The 24,416-nt window shown below is 43.4% G+C and overlaps 3 protein-coding genes across 4 annotated transcripts in view; 2 read left to right on the forward strand and 1 right to left on the reverse strand.

Annotated features, from left to right (window-relative positions):
* LOC148141018 (uncharacterized) overlaps positions 1-23,688 on the forward strand; it is a 28,364-nt gene extending 4,676 nt beyond the window's left edge. The window contains exon 2 of the mRNA XM_087978742.1: positions 20,990-23,688. Coding sequence (XP_087834868.1) covers positions 21,454-22,641 — 1,188 coding nt within the window. The 5' untranslated portion in view covers positions 20,990-21,453 and the 3' untranslated portion in view covers positions 22,642-23,688. The remainder of the gene's footprint in view (positions 1-20,989) is intronic.
* Positions 45-4,858, forward strand: LOC148141019 (uncharacterized; the record flags this gene model as incomplete). Its single annotated transcript, XM_087979056.1, has 2 exons — positions 45-231; positions 619-4,858. Coding segments are annotated over 2 exons (1,215 nt in total), but the record flags the coding sequence as incomplete, so codon positions are not given.
* Positions 6,617-14,463, reverse strand: LOC148141020 (uncharacterized). Of its 2 annotated transcripts, none has more exons than XM_087978767.1 (2): positions 14,090-14,463; positions 6,617-9,696 (listed from the first exon to the last, which is right to left on the reverse strand). In XM_087978767.1, exon 2 carries the CDS (start codon positions 9,327-9,329, stop codon positions 8,397-8,399), a length of 933 nt encoding a protein of 310 aa, XP_087834893.1. In that variant the 5' UTR covers positions 9,330-9,696; positions 14,090-14,463; the 3' UTR covers positions 6,617-8,396. The 2 variants fall into 2 exon arrangements, 1 of the variants encoding a protein (XP_087834893.1); XR_015752922.1 differs by lacking the exon at positions 6,617-9,696 and adding an exon at positions 12,503-13,962.
* Positions 23,689-24,416: the final 728 nt, after the last annotated feature.

Consider the following 24,416-nt stretch of genomic DNA (forward strand, 5'->3'; position numbering starts at 1 on the left):
AAAAGATCTCCTCACGCCCAAAGTGCATCTGCTGAACACACTCATGGAAGAGAAACTTTTCAAGTGTGAGGTGTGCGACCAAGATTTCATGCAGTTTTCAATGCTCATGCAACACCGAAGTATCCACAGCCTGGAGAAGCCATTCCATTGTGAAGTTTGCAACAAATCATTTTCGCAGTCATCGCACCTCCGCACACATCGATATATTCATACAGGGGAGAAACCATTCAGGTGTGAAGTTTGAGATAAAGCTTTCACAACATCTACAACAGTGGGCGGCACGGTGGCACAGTGGTTAGCACTGCTGCCTCATAACCCCATAGGCGGGTTCAATTCCCGCCTCCGGCGACTGACTGTGTGGAGTTTGCACGTTCTCCCCGTGTCTGCGTGGGTTTCCTCCGGGTGCTCCTGTTTCCTCCCACAGTCCGAAGATGTGCAGGTCAGGTGAATTGGCCATGCTAAATTGCCCGTAGTGTTAGGTAAGGGGTAAATGTAGGGGTATGGGTGGGTTGCGCTTCGGCGGGTCGGTGTGGACTTGTTGGGCCGAAGGGCCTGTTTCCACACTGTAAGTAATCTAATCTAATCTAACTCTCCTGACTCACCAACGTCTTCACACAGGAGAGAAACCCTTCCGCTGTGAGGTGTGTGATAAATCATTCTCGCAGTCATCACAACTCCGCACACATCGATATGTTCATCAAGAGGAGAAACCTTTCAAATGTGAAGTTTGTGAAAGAGCTTTTGCGACATCTACAATCCTCCTGACTCACCAACGCATTCACACAGGAGAGAAACCCTTCAGGTATGAGGTGTGTGACAAATCATTTTTACACTCATCTCAACTTTGTGTACACCAACGTGTTCACACTGGGGAGAAACCGTTCACATGCAAGTTCTGTGACAAATCATTCTCACGTTTATCAAACTTCAGCCTCCACCAACGTATTCACACAGGGGAGAAGCCATTCACGTGTGAGTTATGTGACAAATCATTCTCGCGTTCATCACACCTCCGCTTGCACCAACGCTTTCACACTGGGGAGAAACCATTCAAGTGTGAGTTCTGTGACAAATCATTCACTCAGTCGTCTAACCTCCGTACACACCAACGCATTCACACTGGGGAGAAACCATTCACATGCGAGTTCTGTGACAAATCATTCTCGCATTCATCACACCTCCGCCTCCACCAACGCATTCACACCGGGGAAAAACCATTCACTTATGAGGTGTGTAACAAGTCATTCTCACGCTCATCCCGTCTCCTCAATCACCAACGCATACACACAGGGGACAAACCATTCACATGCAGCTTGTGTAATAAGTCATTTTCACGGTCGTCAACCCTCCTCACCCACCAACGCATTCACACTGGAGAGAAACCGTACACATGCAAGGTATGCGACAAATCATTCTCAGACTCATCGACCCTCCGCGTGCATCGACGCATTCACACTGGGGAGAAACCATACAATTGCAAAATGTGTGACAAATCATTCTCACAGTCATCTAAACTCAGGAGACACCAGCGTTTGCACACAGGGGAGAGACCATTCAGATGTGAGGTTTGTGAGAAGACTTTCACTAACTCTTGTACTTTCTTGAGACACCAAAGGATTCATGAAGGGGAAAAACCCTTCAAATGAGAGGTATGTGACAAAGCATTCGGTGGTTATTGAGGTCTATCAGAAGATCCACGCTGGAAAGAAAGTCTTCACGTCCAAGGTTTCAACAAAGCTTTTGTGACATCGTCAAGATTCCTGATACTGCACATGATTCACATAGAGAGAATATGTGAGATATGTGACAATTCCTTGTCACATTTAACAAACCTTTGTGCACATCAACATTTCCACGAAGGAGAGAAGCTAGTCATCTGAGTCTTGAGATATATCATTTGTGCATTGAATAAATCTGTAAACACTCGAACACATCCATACAAGGGAGAAACTAGATAAGTATGAGGTATTGAGATAAAAGCTTGGCAGATTTAAGAAGCCTGTTGCACCACCAGGCAATCTACAGGGGAGAGACCCATCAAAGTGAAGTTTGGAATCAAGCTTTTAAGATGTCTATATGCCTCCTGATAAACCAGAAGATTCACACAGTGCAGAAACTCTTCAGGTTTGACGTGTAACAAAACCTTCAGACAGTCATGATACTCTGCAAATACCACATTATTGTTGTGTAATGTGTGCACCAAATCCTTCTTAATGCCATCTTAGCTCCTGCTCCAATAGAGGATCTATAAATGGGAGAAAGCTTTCAACTGCAAGATTTGCAATTACGTTTTTGGGAGCTAGAACAGATACAATGGATCAAATGGCCTCCTTTTGTAAAGTAAAATTCTATGGTTCATTAACTATCCTGAGACATCAAAAGTTTCACTCAGGAGAGAAACCTTTCAAATGCAATGCTTGTGAAAAGCTTTAATGCAAATTCCCATCTCCTGAAGCATCAGAATCCTGAAGAATCCACACTGATGAGAAATCAGTCATGTGCAAAATGTGTGAAAGGCATTTACATAGTCAGTGTGTTTCCTGGTTGATTACATGATTACTTTGTGTCTGTCTTCACTGAGGAAGATCTTAGAAACCTCCCAGCATTAGAGTCAAGGAAGAATATGGAATTGAATGAAATTAGAATTTGCAATAAGTCTTTACTGGACAAATTAATGATAAGTTACCAGGACCTTATCGTCTAATTCCAGAATGTTGAAAACGGTAGCTATTATGAAGAAAGATGTCTAACTTATGTAAATATTAATATTGCTGAAAAGATATTTTGTGGAAGCTTTTCTTCTTGCACTTATCAGGTTAATTCTGAAGAATATCAGTTCAAGGGGAAAACGAAAATTGATACTGCACGAGAGGAGAGTGTTTATTGTTTGGCAAATGTACTCACTTGGCAGACATTGCCACCGAGTGTGCACCCATTAATGCTGGTTGACAATTAACTGCCAGGCTTTATTTTAATTTCAAAACATGTTGATTCTGATTGGTCAGGTCACTCCCATGTGAAATGAACCAGGAAATGGCGACCACCTATTTTGTTCAGTTGAAACACTTCGTGTACATTTTAATATCGTGTTTGGATGCTAAAGTTTACAAAGAAGCAGAGATGAATGTGGGTCTTTTCTACCAAAGTTTCTTTTAAATAAAATTAAGTTCAATATCCTTGCTCAGAAACCATATGGCTATAGACACCTACAATTTTTTAATGGAAAACTGTTAATGCTGTGATGGTTTATGACAAGTGGATAACATTGAAGGCCATTGGTTTGTGACAGCTAGATAAATGTTTAAAATTTGCTTATTGTCAGTTCAGAAAAATCAAGACGTGGAGGTGCCAGTGTTGGATGAGGATGGATGAAGTCGAAGTCACATGACACCAGGTTACAGTTCAACAGGTTTATTTGAAATCTTCTGAAGCTGATCCTTCATTAGGTGAAGTCATGGATTGATTTTAGTTTTCAATACCAGCAAGTGAAAGTTTTCCTTTGTAGCAGTTTGTGGGGTCAGAAGCAATTGTGGTTTCTCTCTTTAAAGGAGTTTAGAACAGTTCAAGAAAAATACAATCATATCAGTTCAACAGTGTCGTTTGTGCACCTTCCAAACCAGATGTGTAAGTTAGACACTTAGAAAGTTCAAGCTCTCAATTCAATGAGTATTCATATAAGAAGATTCAACAATCCACAGGAAGGAAGCTGGGACAATCAATTAAGTAAGGCCTAAAGATTTTATACAGAATGCTCTGGACTTGGATTGATGGTATTGGAAATTAAATTGTGTCACAGAGCTGCACAGCACCAAAACAGATGCTTTAGTCCAACTTATCCATGCTGACCAGAATTAATTAATTTAGACGTAAATTAATTTAGTCCCACTTGCCAGCATTTGGCCCATATCCCTTCCTATTCGTGTACCCATCTAGATGTGTATTAAATGTTGTAATTGTACCAGCCTCCACTACTTCCTCTCGCAGCTCACATACCAATCTTGTCCCATGACCTCCCAATTCCTATACTCAAGGCTGTAACCAAAAAAGGCAAATGTACCAAACACCTTCTTCACTATCCTGTCTACCTGCGGCTCCACTTTCAAGGAACTATGAACCTGCATTCCAAGATCTCTATGTTTAGCAACACCACTCAGGACCTTACCATTAAGTGTATAAGTCCTGCCCTGATTTGCCTTTCCAAAATGCAGCATATCACATTTGGGAATCAGTTTAGCTCAGTTGGCCAGATTTTTGGCTTACAGAGCAGTGTGATGCCAACAGCGTGGGTTCAATTCCCATCACTGGTCTGAGGTTATTATGAAAGACTCTCCTTCTCAACCTCTTCCCTCACCTGAGGTCTGGTGGAGGTCATGTTAAATCACCACCAGTCACTTTTCTCTCATGAGAGAGTAGCCTCTATGGTCTGGTAAGATTATGCGACACAACCTCACATTTATCTAAGTTAAACTCCATCTGCCACTCCTAGGCCCATTGGCCCATCTGATCAAATCCCTTTGTACTCTAAGGTAACCTTCATCGCTGTCCACTATGCATTCAATTTTAGTGCAAACTTACTAACCATACCTCCTATGCTCATATCCAAATCATTTATATAAATGATGAAAAGTAGTGGACCCAGCACCGATCCTTGTGACACTCCACTGGTTACAGGCCTCCAGTCTGAAAAGCAACCCTCCACCACCAGCCTCTGTCTTCTACCTCTGTAAACTTTGTGTAGCAGTGCATTTAAATTTTTTTCTAATTATCTTCTACATATAGCTTGGTTTGTTTAGTTTTGTTCTAGTCTTTTATGTAATAATCTTCTGTTTTGTTAAATAAACTTTGCAGTCTCATGTGACTATATTTTAGTGACTTACCACCACATTAGCTGGAATTTTAATGAATCCCATTATCTGCCTTATCAGATTTCATCCTGAGATCCGACTTGTCCAATCGTAACAAATTGCGATAGTGAGTGCATTGGTGATTGTCTTCCAAAATTCTGGAATGGTTCTGCAGATTGGAAGATAGCAAATATTGCGTCTAAGTTTAAGAAGGGGACAAGAAAGAAAACTGGAAACTATGACCTGTTAGCCTTACATCAGTAGTGGGAACAAGAACACTAGAATCTATTAAAACCATGTGATAAATGAACACTTAGATAAGAATGATCTAATTGAGTATTGTCAGCTTAGATTTGTGAATGGGAAATGACTTTTGACAAACCTGTTGGAGTTTTTTTGAAGACTTTATTAACAGAATTAATAAAAGGGAATCAATGGACATGATATATTTAGATTTTCAGAAGGCTTTTGATGAAGCCTGCACAGGAGGTTGGTGAGCAAAATTAAAACACATAAAAGATAATTTACTGACATGGATTAAGGATCAGTTTACAGGCAAAAATCAGAAAATAGGAAGAAAGATGTCATTCACATGTTGGCAGGCTGTGATTAGTGAGGTACCACAGGAATAGTAGTTGGTTCAATGTTAGTCATCGAGTCACAGAGATGTACAGCACGGAAACAGACCCTTCAATCCAACTTGTCCATGCTGACCAGATATCCCAACCCAATCTACTCCCACCTGCCAGCACCCGGCCCATAACTCTCCAAACCCTTCCTATTCATATACCCATCCAGATGCCTTTTAAATGTTGCAATTGTACTAGCCTCCACCACTTCCTCTGGCAGCTCATTCCATACACATACCACCCTCTGTGTGAAAGAGTTCCCCTTCGGGCTCTTTTATATCTTTCCTTTCTCACCCTAAACCTATGCCATCTGATTCTGGACTCCCCCACCTCAGGGAAGAGACCTTGTCTATTTATCCTATTCATGACCCTCATGATTTTATAAATCTCTATAAAGTCACCCCTCAGTCTCTGACGCTCCACGGAAAACAGCCCCAGCCTATTTAACCTCTCCCCAAAGCTCAAATCATCCGACCCTGATAACGTCCTTGTAAATCTTTTCTGAACCCTTTCAAATTTCACAACATCTTTCCGATAGGATGGAGACTAGAATTGCATGCAGTATTCCAAAAGTGGCCTAACCAATGTCCTGAAAAGCTGCAACATGACCTCTGAACTCCTGTACTCAATACTCTGACCAATAAAGGAAAACATACCAAACGCCTTCTTTACTATCCTATCTACCTGTGACTCCACTTTCAAGGAGCTGTGAACCTGCACTCCAAGGTCTCTTTGTTCAGTAACACTCTCTAGGACCTTGCCATTAAGTGTATAAGTCCTGTGAAGATTTGCTTTCTCAAAATGCAGCACTTCAAATTTATCTAAATTAAACTCCATCTGCCACTTCTCAGCCCATTGGCCCATCTGATCAAGATCCTGTTGAAATCTGAGGTAACCTTCTTCGCTGTCCACTACGCGTCCAATTTTGGTGTCATCTGCAAACTTACTAACTATACCACTTATGCTCACATCCAAATCATTTATATAAATGATGAAAAGTAGTGGACCCAGCACTGATGCTTGTGGCACTCCACTGGTCACAGGCCTCCAGTCTGAAAAACAACCCTCTACCACCACCCTCTGTCTTCTTCCTTCAAGCCAGTTCTGTATCCAAAAGACTAGTTTTCCCTTTATTCCGTGAGATCTAACCTTGCTAATCAGTCTCCCATGGGGAACCTTGTTGATCGCCTTACTGACGTTCAGTTGGATCACATCTACCGCTCTTCCCTCATCAATCCTCCTTGTTACTTCTTCAAAAAATTCAAACAAATTGTTCACATTATTAGGTGAAAACTATGTATTTTCATTTTCTGTGTTTTTAATTGTGGACTAAAATGAGAAAAGAGCTATTTTGAAAACCAGAATTGTTGGAGGACCAGAGCACTTTTAAAAGCAAGTGTCTTGACACTCGTAAGTGCAGTGTACAGATGTAAGCAGTTGTGGATGAAGGTTACTGATGAGCTGGTGATAGAGCTGTGTGTATGAATGGAATTTCAGCCAGTGAAAAGTAGCTGATTAGTTTCTGGTCCAGTGACTGGTAAATGTTGATATAAACTCTCTGCTTGCCAATAGCTACATGATGGGCTACCAGGTAGCTGAATTGCTTGAGGGTGTGTTGTTTTGGCAGAAACCATCAGACCTCTGGAGGAGCAAGGAGCAATTTTTACTCTGCAGTAAAATTCATCTCAAGCATGAAGATAGCAGGTTTTTTTCCTCAGCAGGTTTCTTGAACAGTAAACTGGAGATCAAAGTTTGTAAGAAGATTTGTAGCTCGGGTGCTCATTGTTGTGGTTCTGTTTGCCAAGCTGGGAATGTGTGTTGCAAACGTTGCGTCCCCTGTCTAGGTGACATCCTCAGTGCTTGGGAGCCTCCTGTGAAGCGCTTCTGTGTTGTTTCCTCCGGCATTTATAGTGGTTTGTCTCTGCCGCTTCCGGTTGTCAGTTCCAGCTGTCCATTGCAGTGGTCGGTATATTGGATCCAGGTCGATGTGCTTATTGATTGAATCTGTGGATGAGTGCCATGCCTCTAGGAATTCCCTGGCTGTTCTCTGTTTGGCTTGTCCTATAATAGTAGTGTTGTCTCAGTCGAACTCATGTTGCTTGTCATCTGCGTGTGTGGCTACTAAGGATAGATGGTCGTATCGTTTTGTGGCTAGTTGGTGTTCATGGATGCGGATCGTTAGCTGTCTTCCTGATTGTCCTATGTGGTGTTTTGTGCAGTCCTTGCTTGGGATTTTGTACACTACATTGGTTTTGCTCATGCTGGGTTTCTGGTTCTTTGTCCTGGTGAGTTGTTGTCTGAAAGTGGCTGTTGGTTTGTGTGCTGTTATGAGTGCTAGTGGTCGCAGTAGTCTGGCTGTCAGTTCGGAAATGCTCTTAATGTATGGTAGTGTGGCTAGTCCTTTGGGTTGCGGCATGTCCTCGTTCCGTTGTCTTTCCCTTAGGCATCTGTTGGTGAAATTGCGCGGATATCTGTTTTTGGCGAATACATTGTATAGGTGTTCTTCTTCCTCTTTTTGTAGTTCTGGTGTACTGCAGTGTGTTGTGGCCTTTTTGAACAGTGTCTTGATGCAACTTCTTTTGTGTGTATTGGTGTGGTTGCTCTCGTAGTTCAGGACTTGGTCTGTGTGTGTGGCTTTCCTGTATACCTTTGTGGTGAATTCTCCGTTAGGTGATCTCTGTACCATCACGTCTAGGAATGGGAGTTGGTTGTCCTTTTCTTCCTCTCTAGTGAATCAGATTCCTGTGAGTGTGGCGTTGATGATCCGGTGTGTGTTCTCTATTTTTGTGTTTTTAATGATTACAAAGGTGTCATCCAGAGTTTGGGTTGAATTTGCAGTAAGACTGTTTGTTCTAACCTTTGCATTACTGCTTCTGCTATGAGTCCAGAGATGGGTGAGCCCATGGGTGTGCCGATGATTTGTTCATATATTTGGTTGTTGAATGTGGTGTGTTGTGAGGCACAGGTCCAGTAGTTTGAGTATGCCGTTTTTGTTGATAGGTTCCCCGTTTTGTTGTCTGTTCTGTATGTCCAGCAGGTTAGCTATTGTTTCTCTGGCTAGGGTTTTGTCGATAGAGGTGAACAGTGCCGTTACATCGAATGAGACCAAAGTTTCTTCCTTGTCTATGTGTATATTTCTGATGATATCCAAGAATTCCTGTGTTGACTGTATAGAGTGTCTGGATCCGCTGATCAGGTGTTTCAGTTTCTGCTGTAGTTCTTTAGCCAGTTTGTGTGATGGTGTCCCTGGTAGTGATACTATTGGTCTGAGTGGGATGTCTGGTTTGTGCACTTTAGGTAGTTCATAGAATCTGGGGGTGTTGTTGCTTTCAGGTTTCATACTTTGTAGGTCAAACCTGGTTATCTGTCCATTTTTTTGTTGGTTCCTCAGTGTGTTGTTTATCCTATTGGTGAGCTGTGAGGTGGGGTCAAACTCTCTCTTTTGGTAGGTGTTGGTATCTGCAAGTGGTTGTTGCGCTTTTTGGATGTACTGTGCTCTGTCCAGGATGACCGTCATTCTGCCTTTGTCTGCTGGTAGTATGATTATGTTCTTATCGTTTCTTAGTGATTTTAGTGCTTCCCTCTCCTTGGTGTTGAGGTTATATGTTTGTCTTTTCCTTGTTATCAGAGGTACGATACTTTGTCTCACTGTTTGTTGTGTCTCTTCTGTCAGTCCATTGTTCCTGAGTGTGCATTCTAGTGCTGCTTGGAAGTCTGCTGTCTTGGCGTCCCTGTGGTTGTAGTTGAGTCCCTTGGCCAGTATTTTTCTTTCCGTGTCTGTGAGCTGTCTGTGGGAGAGGCTTCTAACCCAGGTATGTGTTGTGGTGTCCTCTCTGTTGTGTGTTAGTTTGGCCATTTTTTTCTTTTAGTACCGTTTTTTTGCGGTGTGTTGTCCTGTTCTGTCCTATGGTGACGGCCTGTTCTATGGTCCGGGTCCATTCCTGATTGGTGGTTTTTGAAATTAACGATTTTGGCGCGCAATTTCTTGTCTGTATTTGTGAAGTCTGTTGTGAGAGTCTGTAATCATTACCTGGATCATCCTGAATCCATTCTGTCTGGCTGTGTCCCTGGCTTGTGGGTTGTTGACTGGTGGTCTGTATCTGACACTTGGTGGATGGATTCCATTCTTTCAGCATTGGTGCAGGAACCGGAGTTGTTCGTATGTGGTGCTTAGGCGGTTGACACAGGAGTCCCATTTCCAGGCTTGTCTTAGCGTCTCTCGCCTGTAGGTGTTCAAAGTTTGTGAGAAGATTTGTAACTCGGGTGCTCGTTGTTGTGGTTCTATTCGCTGAGCTGGGAATTTGTGTTGCAGACGTTTCGTCCCCTGTCCAGGTGATATCGTCAGTGCTTGGGAGCCTCCTGTGAAGCGCTTCTGTGTGTTTCCTCCAGCATTTATAGTGGTTTGTCTCTGTCGCTTCCGGTTCGCCGCACACGCAGATGACAAGCAACATGAGTTCTACTGGGACAACATTACTATTATAGGACAAGCCAAACAGAGAACAGCCAGGGAATTCCTAGAGGCATGGCACTCATCCACAGATTCAATCAATAAGCACATCGACCTGGACCCAATATACTGACCACTGCAACGGACAGCTGGAACTGACAACCGGAAGCGACAGAGACAAACCACTATAAATGCCGGAGGAAACATCACAGAAGCGCTTCACAGGAGGCTCCCAAGCACTGAGGATGTCACTAAGACAGGGGATGAAACGTCTGCAACACAGATTCCCAACTCGGCGAATAGAACCACAACAGTAAACTGCTGAAAATGTGTTGCTGGAAAAGCACAGCACTTTCTCCCACAACAGTAAACTGGAGACTTTACAAATATGATCCTGTCAGCCTGTACCTATTATAAACAAGTGAAAGCCACCAGAAAAGGAAGATCAAAAAGCAACATTTTGATCAGCCATATAGTTATCTCAGCAGCCTTGTGAACAAGGACCATTGAGCTGCTCACCTGTTTCCATCTGTCTATAACACCCATGTATAATTGTCTGACCGTATGTGTAGAGGGGAAGTTTATAACGGGAGTAGAGTTTTAATTAGTTGAGTTATATCATGACAATTTATAATTAGTTACTTGTAGCTCGATTCTATTTACTTGTAATACCCCGTAATTTTTGTTCAGTATGAAAACATGGTCCATGCTTTCCATCAACTTGAACTCAAAGACCGGTAAATTCAGGAATTCTGCATACATTTTGAAATCTTTAACTTTTGTGATGACTACACAACTTTACTTTTACTTGCTACCCAGCAAGGCGTAACAGTATATTGATGATTTGGATCTGGGGACCAAATATAACGTTTCTAAGTTTATGGATGACACATGCTCAATGAGAATGTGCACTGTGAGGAAAATACAAAGCAGGTACAAGACTTAATGAATGGGTGAGAGCATGGCAGATGAAGTTCAATGTGGGAAAATGTGCAGTTATCCATATTCGTAGGAGGAACAGATGTGCAGAGTATTTCTTAAATGGTAAGGGGTTAAAAAGGGTAGTTGTACAAAGGGACCTGAGAGTCCTCATCAATACGTCTTTGCAGGTTAACATGCAAGTGCAGCAAACAATTAGGAAAGCTAACGGTAAATTAGCAATTAACTTTTTCAGACTTATTATGACACATCATGGTGTCAGAGTGACACCTCCCACCATGTACATGGCAGGAACTCATGTGACTCGGCCAACGTTGTCTATCTTATACGCTGCAGGCAAGGATGCCCTGAGGCATGGTACATTGGTAAGACCGAGCAGAGGCTACGGCAATGGTGAATGGACACTGCACAACAATCAACAGACAGGTGTGTTCCCGCCCAGTCGCAGAACACTTCAGCAGTCTGGGACATTCGACCTCGGACCTTCAGGTGACCATCTTCCAAGGCGGATTTCGGGACAGGCAACAATGCAAAGTGGCCAAGAGAGACTGATAGCCAAATTTGGTACCTATGGGGATGGCCTCAACAAGGACGTTGGGTTCATGTCACACTACAGGTGACCCCACTGCACTACACACACTCACACACACTCCTGCAGACCCTCTCTCATCAAGCTGTCTCATATGCTCTCATATACACTCACACATACAATTTCTCACAGACTTATACCTGTTTACACTCACACTCATACACATATACACAGTCTGTCACAGACATTCATGCCTACCCCCACCTCACACGCACACACATACACACATGCATATATCAGTTTGTGGGGTGAATTTGTACTTGCAGCATCACATTTTATTTTGCTCAAAAACTGCATGAATCCATGTAAGATTCTGTAAATCCCTTTTTTAGATTAGAATCAGTCTGAACATTGGGGCACAGACAGCCTCATACAGGGCACCTCACACCTTCAATGCATTATCTGGATCAACATGGCACCTATTATTAAAGTTTACTTGAGAATGTAACTTTAAGAAAGTTCGGGGATTTACATGTGAAAGAACTGAAACCAGCATGCCCATTCTAAAAGATGGCTTAACAAACAATCCAGGTCTTTTTCAGTATATAATTTTGGTTACATCACACTGTAAACTTATGCAATAAATTCTGTCTTCCGATCTTATACTCCACAACCACCTGATGAAGGAGCAACACTCTGAAAGCTGGTGCTTCCAAAAAACCTGTTGGACTATAACCTAGTGTTGTGTGATTTTTAATTTGGGATATTGAAGAGTGATTAAGAAATTAGTTACACCTGGGGGTGGATCACAGTATTTTTCAGAGAGAAAGAATGGTTGCAATCATTGAACTGTACTGTACACTGAACAATATCACTCTCAAAAATGATCTAAACTGAGACAGTTCAAGAGAGGTGAAAAGTCTGGGATGTCCCAGGAGAACTAAATGAAGTATTAGGAAAGATAAGCAGACTGGGAGACTGCGGAACAAATGAATGTATGAGGACATCATGGGAGAGGAACCAGAAAAGGTGAAAATTGAGCCTCGGACATTCAAACTGAGATGCTGAATCTTCACAAGTGACATCTGGTCAGGACAGCGATTTCAGTTAGCAGCTCAAGGAGTAAGTGTCTCCTCTCACTCTCACAGTGACAATCCCCCAGGTTAGATCAATCTCCCTCCTGTCTCTCTGTCTCCTGATGTTGTCAGATTGAAAGCCTCCGAGGATGAAAAATGTTATTCCCACATTAGAAATCTCTGTCAAACATTTACCAGGTGACAAAGTTAAAAATCACAAAACACCAGGTTATAGACCAACAGGTTTTTTTCGGAGGCATTAGCTTTCGAAGCACTGCTTCTTCGTCAGGTGGTTGTCCTTTTGTGATTCCTCTCCCACGATGTCCTGGTACGTTCATTTGTTCTGTGATATCCCAGTCCATTTGTCTTTCCTCGCAGATACCACAAGATTCAGTTCTCCAAGGATGTACCGCACTATTCACATTTATCACAGGAATTGAGACAGCAGCCGCAATAAGTGAGGTTTTGTTCAGATCGGCAATAACAAGTTTAAATCCCCACCTGATTTGCTGCTAAAAATTACACAACACCAGGTTATAGTCCAACAGGTTTAATTGGAAGCACTAGCTTTCGGAGCATCACTCCTTCATCAGGTGATAGTGGAGGGCTCAATCCTAACACAGAATTTATAGCAAAAATTTACAGTGTGATGTAACTGAAATTATACATTAAAAAATTGATTGTTGAGTCTTTCATCTGTATGAATACCATGATGGTTTCACTTCTTTCATGTGTAAATCACAAAATGTTTTTTTTTAAAAGTTGCATTCTCAGGTTAGCTGTTAACAATGGGTGATAGCTAGACAATATGTTAAAGGTGTTAGCCCCCTGTGTTCTCTGTCTATGTCATGATGTTTAGATTGATTCTAATCTAAAAAGTGAGATAACGGAGTTTTACATGAATTCATGCAGTTTTTGAGCAAAGTATAATGTAACCCTGCAAGTACAAATTCACCCCACAAAATATATGTGGGTCTTTGTCTGTTTGTCTGCGTGTGTCTGTCTGGGTTGGGGGTTGTGAGTGTGAGAAAGTGTATGTGTGTGTGTAGTGTGTCTAAAGTCTGTGAGAGGGTGCATGTGTGAGTGTGGGAGTATGTGTGTCTGTAAGGGTGTGTGGGTGTCTGTGTGTGCATCTGTGTATATGTGTGTCCGTATGTATGTGTATAGGAGTGCCTGTGTGTGTGTGTCTGTGTGTATATAGTGCAATGGTGGTCACCTGTAATGTGACATGAACCCAAGATCCCGGTTGAGGCCCTCCCTATGGGTACTGAACTTAGCTATCAGCCTCTGCTCGGCCACTTTTCGCTGCTGCCTGTCCTGAAGTCTGCCTTGGAGGATGGTCACCCGAAGGTCCGAGGTCGAATGTCCTGGACCACTGAAGTGTTCCCCAACTGGGAGGGAACCCTCCTGTCTGTTGATTGTTGTGCAGTGTCCATTCATCCATTGTCATAGCCTTTGCTCGGTTTCCCCAATGTACCATGCCTCCAGGCATCCTTGCCTGCAACATATAAGATAGACAACTTTGGCTGAGTCACATGAGTACCTGCCACGTACAAGGTGGGAGGTGTCCCCACGTGTAATGGTGGTATCTATGTCCACATTCTAACATGTCTTGCAGCACCTACCATGACAGGGTTGTATGGAGTTGTCCTGAGACCCAGCTATGAACAATGATCTGTTTGAGGTTTGGCGGTTGTTTAAGGGCAAGTAGTGGAAGTGTGGGGAAGGTCTTGGTGAGGTGTTCATCCTCATTGATAATGTGTTGCAGGTCACGAAGAACATGGTGTAGTTTTTCAACTCCTGGGAAATACTGAACAACGAAGGTTGCCCTGTCGGTTGCAGCACATGTCTGTCTCCTGAGGAGGTCATTCTCATCTGAGCAGATCCGGTGTATGCGTAGGGCTTGTCCATAGGGGATGGCTGTTTTAATATGTTTTTGGTGGAAGCTGGAGAAGTGTAGTATTGTGAGGTTGTCTGTGGGTTTGCGGTAGAGTGTGGTGCTGAGGCCTCCAAATCATGATTTGCTGCTCAAAGTCACCTCCATTTCCCCGGTCAGTTTCCCAAGTTTCGGGAAACTCATGTTGCCCCAGAAATATGTGGATTGACTGTGAGAGACGTCAATCAGAGAGCCCACCCACTCTGCCAGTGTCTCCACTTCCTCTTCCAGAGCTGGTTCACTTCCTATAGGGACTGAAAACCAAGTGAGGAGATGGTGAGTGAAGGAGCAGCTTTTATACAAATTGTATCCCATAATATCCACACCAATCTTCAGGCAGTCTGACTATCCTGTGGGTAATCAGGGGTGGAAATGTCCCTTATGCTGTGTGAGAAGATCCAGCTGAGAGAGCTGTTTACTTGGTGCTTTGTGCTGAACTGTGTGACTGGAGCTGTGTGTTGGATATTGAGTGTGTTTATTGGAAGCATTTCCCTCTGATTTCCAGGCTGAATTTGATGGTTCACTCCTGAATATGAGAAGGTGAGGTGTCATTATCTGGGAGATCCAGAGTGTCTGGGGATTCTTACTGATTTCCTATTGAGTTCTGTGTGTGTGTGCTGGGACCTTGTTATTGTCCTGTGGATTGTGAATTGGTCAGTTCTGTCTTTCTGTTGGAATCTGAATGTGGCCTGTCCTTTGGTGCCTCCAAGCTCTCCCATTACCCTGTCTCTGTAACACCATCGAAAAAGATTACAAAGATTTTCAATTGTAGAAAGCCTTTCCCAAACAGTAGATTTTCTGAAGTTCTTTCCAGCCATTGAGGCACTTTTGAAGTGGGGCAGCCATTCTGTACATAGCAAGTTCCCTCAAACAGCATTGTGATAATGATCAGACAATCAGCTGTGTTGATTGAGGGAATAATATTGACCAGGACACCACAGTAAAGATCCCAATTCCAAGTGTGGCATCAAAGTGTCCAAGCAAAACTCGAGTCAGTGGGACTAAGAGGGAAACTCTCCAGTGTTTGGATTCATATCTAACACAAAGGAAAATGATTATGGTGGTTAGAGGCCAGTTATCCCTGTTCTGGGACATTACTGCATGAATTGCTTATGTAATGTCCAAGGCCTGACCTTGATCAGCTGCTCATCTGAGACCTTCCACCTACCATAAAGTCAAAAAATGGGGATATTTCATGATGCTTCCATGATGTTCAGCACTATTCATGTTTCCTCAGATAATGAGGAAACAGTCCATATACATGGTTTGTGTAAAGGTTTGTAGCTTGGGTGTGGGAATTTGGTTTGCAAACGTTTTGTCCCTTCTAGGTGACATCCTCAGTGCTGTGCAGCCTCCTGTGAAGCGCTGCTATACTGTTTCGATTGAAATTTATTTGCTTTCATTCCCGCTACTTCCAGTTGCTGATTCGGTTGTTCATAGCAGTAATAGGTATATTGGATCTAGGTCAATGTATTTATTGATGGAGCCCATGGGTGAGTGCCAAGCTTCGAGGAATTCTCTGGCTGTCCTCTGTTTGGCTTGTCCTATTATTGTTGTGTTGTCCCAGTCAAATTTGTGGTATTTGTCATCTGTGTGTATACATACTAAGGATAGCTGGTCATAGTGTTTAGTGGCTAGTTGATGTTCATGAATGCGGATCGCTAGTTGTCTGCCTGTTTGTCCTATGTAGTATTTCCATGCGGTCTCTACATGGAATCTTATACACCTCATTTGTCCTGTACATGATGAGTATTGGGTCTTTGTTCTGGTGCATTGTTGAAGGCAAACCAAATTCCCAGCTCGGCAAATATACCCACTACAACCTCAGTCCATATACATGTGCAGCAAGACCTGGAACATTGCCTGGCTCGGGCTGACTAGTGGCATGCAACATTCGCATTGCACAAGTGGCAAGCAATGACCATCTTCAACAAGACAGAATCTAACTTTAATATTGAATGGACTTGCCACAGCCAAATCTCCTCAGTCAACATCTTGGGGTTACCATTGCCCAGAAGCCGAAAAGGATCCAGCCTTATAGATATTGTCGCTATAAAAGCAGGTCAGATTGCATGAACTTTGTTATGTTATTCATCTACAAGGCACAAGTCATGAGTGTGATGGAATACGCTGCACTTGCTTGGGTGACTGCAGCTTCAACAACACTCAGAAAGCTTGACACCATACAGGGTAAAGTAGCCCACTTGGCACCATATCTGCCAACTTGAATATTCTCTCCTTCCAGCACTTATGACAATGGCTGCTGTGTGTATCATCTATAAATACATATGGTACCAATTCACCAAGGCTGATTTGACAGTACCTCACAAACCCACAACTTCTACCACCATCATAACAATGGTATCAAATGCATAGGAAAGTGACTATTTCCATATTGCCATCGAAAGCCACATATGGAACTATAATGGCACTTGGTGGGTTAAAATCTGATAATTCCCTGATGGTGTAGCTATCTGTATGACGAAGGCAGTTCAAAAAGGGGCTCATAACCACCTTCTCAAAGGAATGGGCAATAAATGCAAATGGCACCCACAGCCTGTGAAAGTACAAATAAATCAAACCTGAGTAGTTATAGAGTCCTACAATACGGAGACAGACCCTTTGGCCCAAACTTCTCTAAGCTAGCCAAAATGTCCATCTACACTAACCTCATTTCCCTGCAGGTGACCCATGTCCTTCTAATCCTTTCCTATACATGTATTTATCCAAATGTCTTTTAAATCTTGTTAATGTACCCATCTCAACCACTTCTGTTGGCAGTTCATTCCATATGTGTACCACCCTCTGTGTAAATATTAGATTTTTTTTTAGATTAGATTAGATTACAGTGTGGAAACAGGCCCTTCGGCCCAACAAGTCCACACCGACCCGCCGAAGCGCAACCCACCCATACCCCTACATTTACCCCTATACCTAACACTATGGGCAATTTAGTATGGCCAATTCACCTGACCTGCACATCTTTGGACTGTGGGAGGAAACCGGAGCACCCGGAGGAAACCCTCGCAGACACGGGGAGAACGTGTAAACTCCACACAGTCAGTCGCCTGAGGCGGGAATTGAACCCGGGTCTCTGGCACTGTGAGGCAACAGTGCTAACCACTGTGCCACCATGCCGCTCAGATTCCCTTTTATTCTTTCCCCTCTAACCTTAAGCTGATGCCCTTTAGTCCTCGATTCCCCACCCCGGGAAAAGCATTGAATGCATTCACCCTATTCATGCCTCTTATGATCTTATACACCTCTATAAGATCTCCCGTCAAGTCTCCTACACTCAAAATAGAAAAGTCCTTGCTTGTCCAACCTCTCTCAATAACTCAGACCATTGAGTCGAGACAACATCCTTGTAAATTTCTTCTGCACTCTTTCCAGTTTAATAAGATCCTTCCTATAGCAAATTGACCAAAACTGAACACAATACTTTAAGTGCAGCCTCACCAACATCCTGTATGACTGCAACATAACTTCCTTATTTCCATACTCAGTGCCCTGACTGATGAAGGCCAGTTTGCCAAAAGCCTTCTTTACTGCCCTGTCGACCTGTGACACCACTTTCAGAGAACTGTGAACCTGAACTTCAAGATCCCTCCGTTCCACTACACTCTTTAAGGCCCGACTACACTCTTTGAGGCCTTACTATTCACATAACACTCCTACCTTGATTTAATTTTCCAAAATGCAAGACCGCACACTTGTCTATATTAAACTCCATTTGCCATTTCTTGACCCACTTCCCCAACTGATCAAAGTCCAGCTGCAAATTCCGATCACCTTCCTCACTGTCCACGATACAGCCTATTTTAATGTCATCTGCAAACCTGCTAATCATGCCTTATGCATTCTCATCCAAATCATTTATGTAGGTAACAAATAGCAGTGGGCCCAGCACCAATCCCTGAGGCACTCCACTAGTCACAGGCCTCCAGTGCAACAAGCATCCTTCCATTATTACACTCTGCTTCTTATCATCAAGCCAATTTGTATGTAACTTGCCAGCTCACCCTAGGTTCCATGTGATCTAACTTTCTGGGACAGCCCACAATGTGGAATCTAATCAAAGGCCTTACTAAAATCCATACAGACTATGTCTACCGTCTTGCCCTCGTAAACCTTCCTGGTCACTTCATCAAAGAACTCGAACAAAATTGTGAGATCTCCCATTCACAAAGCCGTGCTGACTACTCGTAATCAAGCCCTGTGTTTCCACATGCATGTATATCTTGTCCCTCAGAATCTTCTCAAGTAACTTAGCCACCACAGATGTTAGGATTACTGTTCATTTTTCCCAGGTTTTTCTTTGCAGCCCTTCTTGAATAAGGGCACAATATTTGCTATCCTCTAGTCTTCCGGGACCTCACCTGTGGCTAACGATGATGTAAAAATCATCAATTGCCCTTGCAATTTCTTCTCTAGCCTCTTGTATATAACTTTACTGTCCACAAGATATCACCACTAATTTCTCCAAGTTCCCAAGTCTTCATGTCTTTCTCCATGGTAAAAACAAAGGAGAAATATTCATTGAGAACTTTGTCTATCTCCTGTGGTTCTACACATAGAACCTGTGGGTCCACTTTTGTCCTTGAGTGGCCCTATTCTCTCTCTAGTTATCCTTTTTCATTAAAATACTTCAAGTACCTCTCTGGATTCACCTTAATCTTCTCAGCCAAGGCGATCTCGTGCCCATTTTCACCCTCCTGATTTCCTTCTTCAGTAAACTTCTGTATTCCCTGTCTACCTCCAGGGATTCCCAGCTGCCTGTAACTGAGACATGCCTCCTTTTTTCTGCCCAAAGCCTCAATATCTCTTGTCATCCAGGGTTCCCTATTCCTTCACCCTCATAGGAACATATAGACCTTGAACTCTTAACTATCTCACTTTTCAAAGGCCTCCCACTTGCTGGAGGTCTCTTTGGCTGCAAACAAACTACTGTAATCAACACCTGCAAGCTCATGTTTAATCCCATCAAAATTCACCTTGCCCCAATTTAGAACTAGAACCTGTGGACCAGTTTTGTCCTTCTCCATAACTATTTTAAAATTAACAGAATTATGGTCACTGGTCCTAAAGTGCTCCCCCATTGTCACCTCACTCACCTGTCCTGCCGTATTTCCCAGGCATAGGTCGAATTTTGCCCCGTCCTGAGTAGGATCCTCTGTATGCTGCTTGAGGAAATTTTCCTAAACGCACTTAACAAATTCCACTGCATCTAAGCCTTTAACACTCTGGCAGTCCCAGTCTATGTTAGGAAAATTAAAATCCCCTACTATGACAACCTTATTGCTCCTGCAAGTCTCCCCAGTCCCCCTGCGTATTTGTTCCTCTAATTCCCGTTGACTATTTGGGGGCTAGTACAACCCCATCACATTCTTATTTCTTATCTCCACCCACAAAGCCTCACTGGGTGATCCTTCAATAATTTCATCTCTGATTACTGCTGTGATACTTGCTTTAATCAAAAATGCAATATCCCCTTTCCTCTTTCCACCACCTCTGTCCTGCCAAAAGCAGCCATACCCTGGCACATTAAGTTGCCAGTACTGTCCCTCCCTTAGCCATGTTTCTGTAATGGCTATAATATCCCAGTCCCATGTACCTATCCATACCCTGAGTTCATTGGCCTTACCTGCCAGCCCTCTTGATATTGAAATAGATGTAATTTAATCCAACAGGCGTTCCTTGCTCCCTGTCATGTTTCAGCCTGACCTGTCTCTTCAACTTACTATTTCTGACTACTGTATCTCCTTCAAGCCTCCCTGCTGTTGAGGATCCCAGCCCCTGCAAATCTAGTTTAAACTTTCCCTTGCAGCACAAGCAAACCTGGACGCCAAGATATTGGTCCCCTTCCAGTTCAAATGAGACTCGTCCCTCTTGAACATGTCACCTCTGCCCCAGAAAAGATCCAAATGATCTAAAAGTCTGAATCCCTGCCACCTGCACCAATTCTTTAGCCACTGATTCATCTGCCATATCCTCCTGTTCTTACCCTCACTAGCACATGGCAGTGGACGTAATCTGGAGATTATCACCAACGAGGTCCTGGTTTTTAACTTTTTTCCTAGCTCTCTATAATCACTCTGCGGACCTCATTCCTATTTCTATCTATGTTATTTGTGCCAAAGTGCACAATGATTTCTGTCTGCTCGCCCTCACCCTTGAGAACATTCAGCAGCCACTCTGAGACATCCTGGACCATGGCACCTGGGAGGCAACACACTATTTTGGATTCCCTTTTCCGTCCACAGAATCTCCTGTCTGTTCCCCTAACTATCATGTCTTCAATCACTAACTGCCTGTTTACCTTTACCATTTCCTGCAGTGCGCCAGAGCCAGTTATAGTGCCACCAACCTGACTACTGCTGATTTCCCCTGAACGGTCATCCCCCCCCCAACAGCATCCAAAATGGTGTACTATTCTTTGAGGGGAATGGCCACAGGGGATTCATGCACTCTCTGCCTACTCCCTTTGCCTTTCCTGGTGGTCGCTCAGCTACTCTCTGCCTGCACCAGTAACATCAAGACAGGAGGAGGGAGTATTCGAGAAAATCATGTCTTCTTTCGTGTTTTACAGAGAAATTGTGCCACAGTACATCAGAGCATACAGAGAGGATAAACACTACAGGGAGATTCTGACCATCACCCAACAAACTTAACTGCACAACTGTGAGAAGAATCCAGGCCCTTCACAGCATTGCTCAATACAGAGAAGGTTGGGCACTGAAACCATCATCTGGAAATCGGTTGGGTCAGGGGATGCATCATTAGATTTGAAACTGGTCAGTGGTGTGGAGCCTTCCAACAGAACCAACCTTTCTGAAGGTTCGGCTGTGGGTGATTGGTCAGGGTGCGGCTGGGAAGAAGTGCCGGTGGCTCCAAGTGTGACGAGAACTTCAGTTATTCCGTGAGCCTCATGAACCAATGACTCAATCTTACAGGTTCAAGTGTGAGGGGGGAAAGGAGGCTTCACAGGTTTAATAAGATACTCTCAGGCACAAGGAACATCTGCTGTACAACTATTAACGGAAGGGCAGCTTCATGGAAGATAAATCATTTAAGTGTGAAGTATGTGACCAAATGTTTGCAAAGTCATCGACACTTGTGAATCACCGCCGCCTTCACAGTGGGGAGAAGCCATTCAAATGTGTGGAATGTAACAAGAACTTTTCACAGTTATCGGGCCTGGTGAATCACCAGCCTATTCATACTGGGAAGAAACCATTTGTATGCAAGGTGTGTGACAAATCATTCTCACAGTCATCAAAATTCCTCATACATGAACGTACTCACACAAAGGAGAAACCATTCACTTGCAGGATATGCAACAAATCATTCTCAGATTCATCAGCATTTCAAAGACACGAACGCATTCACACAGGGGAGAAACCATTCACCTGTGAGGAGTGTGATAAGTCATTCTCAGTCTCATCCACCCTCCGCAAACACCAACGTATTCATACAGGAGAGAGACCGTTCACATGTGAGGTGTGCAACAAATCGTTCTCACAGTTAGGAGCCCTCCACACACACCAACGAATTCACACAGGCGAGAAACCATTTACATGTGAAGTGTGTGACAAATCATTCTCACGTTCAGGGAACCTCCGGACTCATCAACGCATCCACACTGGGGAGAAACTGTTCAAGTGTGAGGTGTGTGGCAAATCATTTTCATCATCAATGAAACTCCATGTACATCTAAGTAATCACACAGGGGAGAAACCATTCATTTGCAAAGTATGTAGTAAATCATTCTCACACTCATCAATCCTCTGTACACATGAACGCATTCACACAGGGGAAAAACCATTCAGATGTAATGGATGTCTCAAATCATTTTTGGATTCATCTACCCTCCGCAGACACCAACGCATTCACACAGGTGAGAAACCATTCGTGTGTGAGGTGTGTGACAAATCATTCTCACAGTCATCGAGCCTCTGTGCACACCAACGCATTCACACAGGGATGAAACCGTTCATATGCAAGGACTGTGACAAATCATTCTCAGTTTCATCGAGCCTCCGCAGGCATGAACGCATTCACACAGGGGAGAAATTATTCAAGTGTGAGGTGTGTGAGAAGTCATTCTTGTACTCAGATAGCCTCCGCAGACACCAATGCATCCACACCGGCGAGAAACCCTTTAGGTGTGAATTGTGCACCAAATCATTCTCAAGGTCATGGAACCTCCTGCTCCATCAGAGGATCCACACAGGGGAGTAATCTTTCAATTATGAGGTTTGTAATGAAGATTTTGTGATGTCTTTAACCATCTGGGACATCATAGGATTCATAGAGAATCTCTCTTCCATTGCAATGTTTGTGACAATGCTTTCACAGTCAGCGTAACATTGGGCAATGTACTCACATAAGGGATAAAATCAGTGTGGGTTCTGTCATAAAGCCTTCACACAGTTATTGAACCATCTGGAATATCAGTGAACCCATACAGGACCTACCTGGTCAGGTTCTTGCCCAGTCCAATGTCAGAGTGTTTACCTGTACCCAGTCTCACTGTGCAGGATGTTCAGTGGGACTGGGACACAGAACAAGAAGCAGCTTTCACTCCCATCAAACAACTAGTGATGACATCACCAGTGCTGAGGGATTATGATGTAACAATGGAGTCACCCTGCAGTGTGATGTCAGTGAAACAGGACTTGGACTAACCCCCAGGCAGTGAGGACAACCCGCTGTGTTTGTATCCAGAGCATTAACACAAACTGAACAACACTGTATACAGATTGAGAAAGAGATTCTTTGCTGATTGAAAAGTTGCACCTGTCTGGGAGAAAGAAAGTGGTAATAGAGTCTGACCAAATGCCAGTTAAAAACATCATTCTCAAACCATTTGCATTTGCTTGAAAATAAAAACAGAAATTACTGAAGAAACTCAACTGGTTTGGCTGCAGGTTTGGAGAGAAAGTAGAATGATGTTTTGAGTACAGTGACCCTTCTTCAGAACTCTAAAGCATTCAGAAAGGATGTTTCTTTGCTTGCAGAGATATCACTCAGAAGTGAAGTACAGCAAGGGAAGCAGATGACGTCAATGGCATGCTGTTGAGTGCTGCACTCTCTCTGAAGGAAGTTGTTGTTCATACAAAGTGTGAAATATTCCAGACAGACTGACACCATAGAAATTACTGGAAAGACCGGAGATTCCAACAAGAGTCTGAGTCAGCATGCAAGATTTTGGACAGTTCTGATTTTTCTTACCTGGATAATTACACAGGAATTCTAAGACAGAAAAATAAACTCCTCTAACTCCTAGGTACACTTACACTTGACTCCCTAAATTGCTCACTTTGACACACTGCTCAGTCTCTACAACCTTCTGAGTACTCCCCACATCACCCCCGATTCTCTGCAGCCCAATCTGACTCAGTGACTGGCCCAAACTGACCAGTTCTCACCTCATGACTAAAGTCCACTGGACCAACCCTTCAAAAAGACCTGGCCCGTCCCCAAACCTATGAAACTTCGAAATTTCAAACCTGACTATCCCCTCCCTAACAGACCTGAATAGGCCCAAACCCAATAAAATTTCACAACCCGAAGAACACCTCAACCCAGCATGTTTACCTGTGCAGCTCTGTAAAATTTCACAACCTGCTGCCCCTCTCCCAAACCAACTTAACCTGACCTGAGTACTTTGCAACTTGACAAAAGCTCACAGCCCCACTATGTCCTCTACACAAACTAGCCTGGCTCGCCCTGAAACCTATAAAATCTCACAACTAGACTACTTTACAAACCTATAAAATCTCGTGACCTGACGATCCAAGAGCACCCAAGTATTCACCCATTTCATACAGCTGCCACCCTACCACTTAGCTTCTTAAACCTGGCCACATACCTCACCATTCTGCCTCTTTATGTACCCTGTCACCTGATCCACTCACTCATTCATCCACTTCCCCATTCACTAACATTCACACTGGACAATTTTTAGGGAATACAAATTTTATTCAAGGACTGTGAGGAACTGGAATATGGAC

Source organism: Chiloscyllium plagiosum, unplaced genomic scaffold, assembly GCF_037043375.1.
Source record: "Chiloscyllium plagiosum isolate Xiang-an unplaced genomic scaffold, Cpla_swu_hap1 HiC_scaffold_35, whole genome shotgun sequence".
Classification (NCBI taxonomy): domain Eukaryota; kingdom Metazoa; phylum Chordata; class Chondrichthyes; order Orectolobiformes; family Hemiscylliidae; genus Chiloscyllium; species Chiloscyllium plagiosum.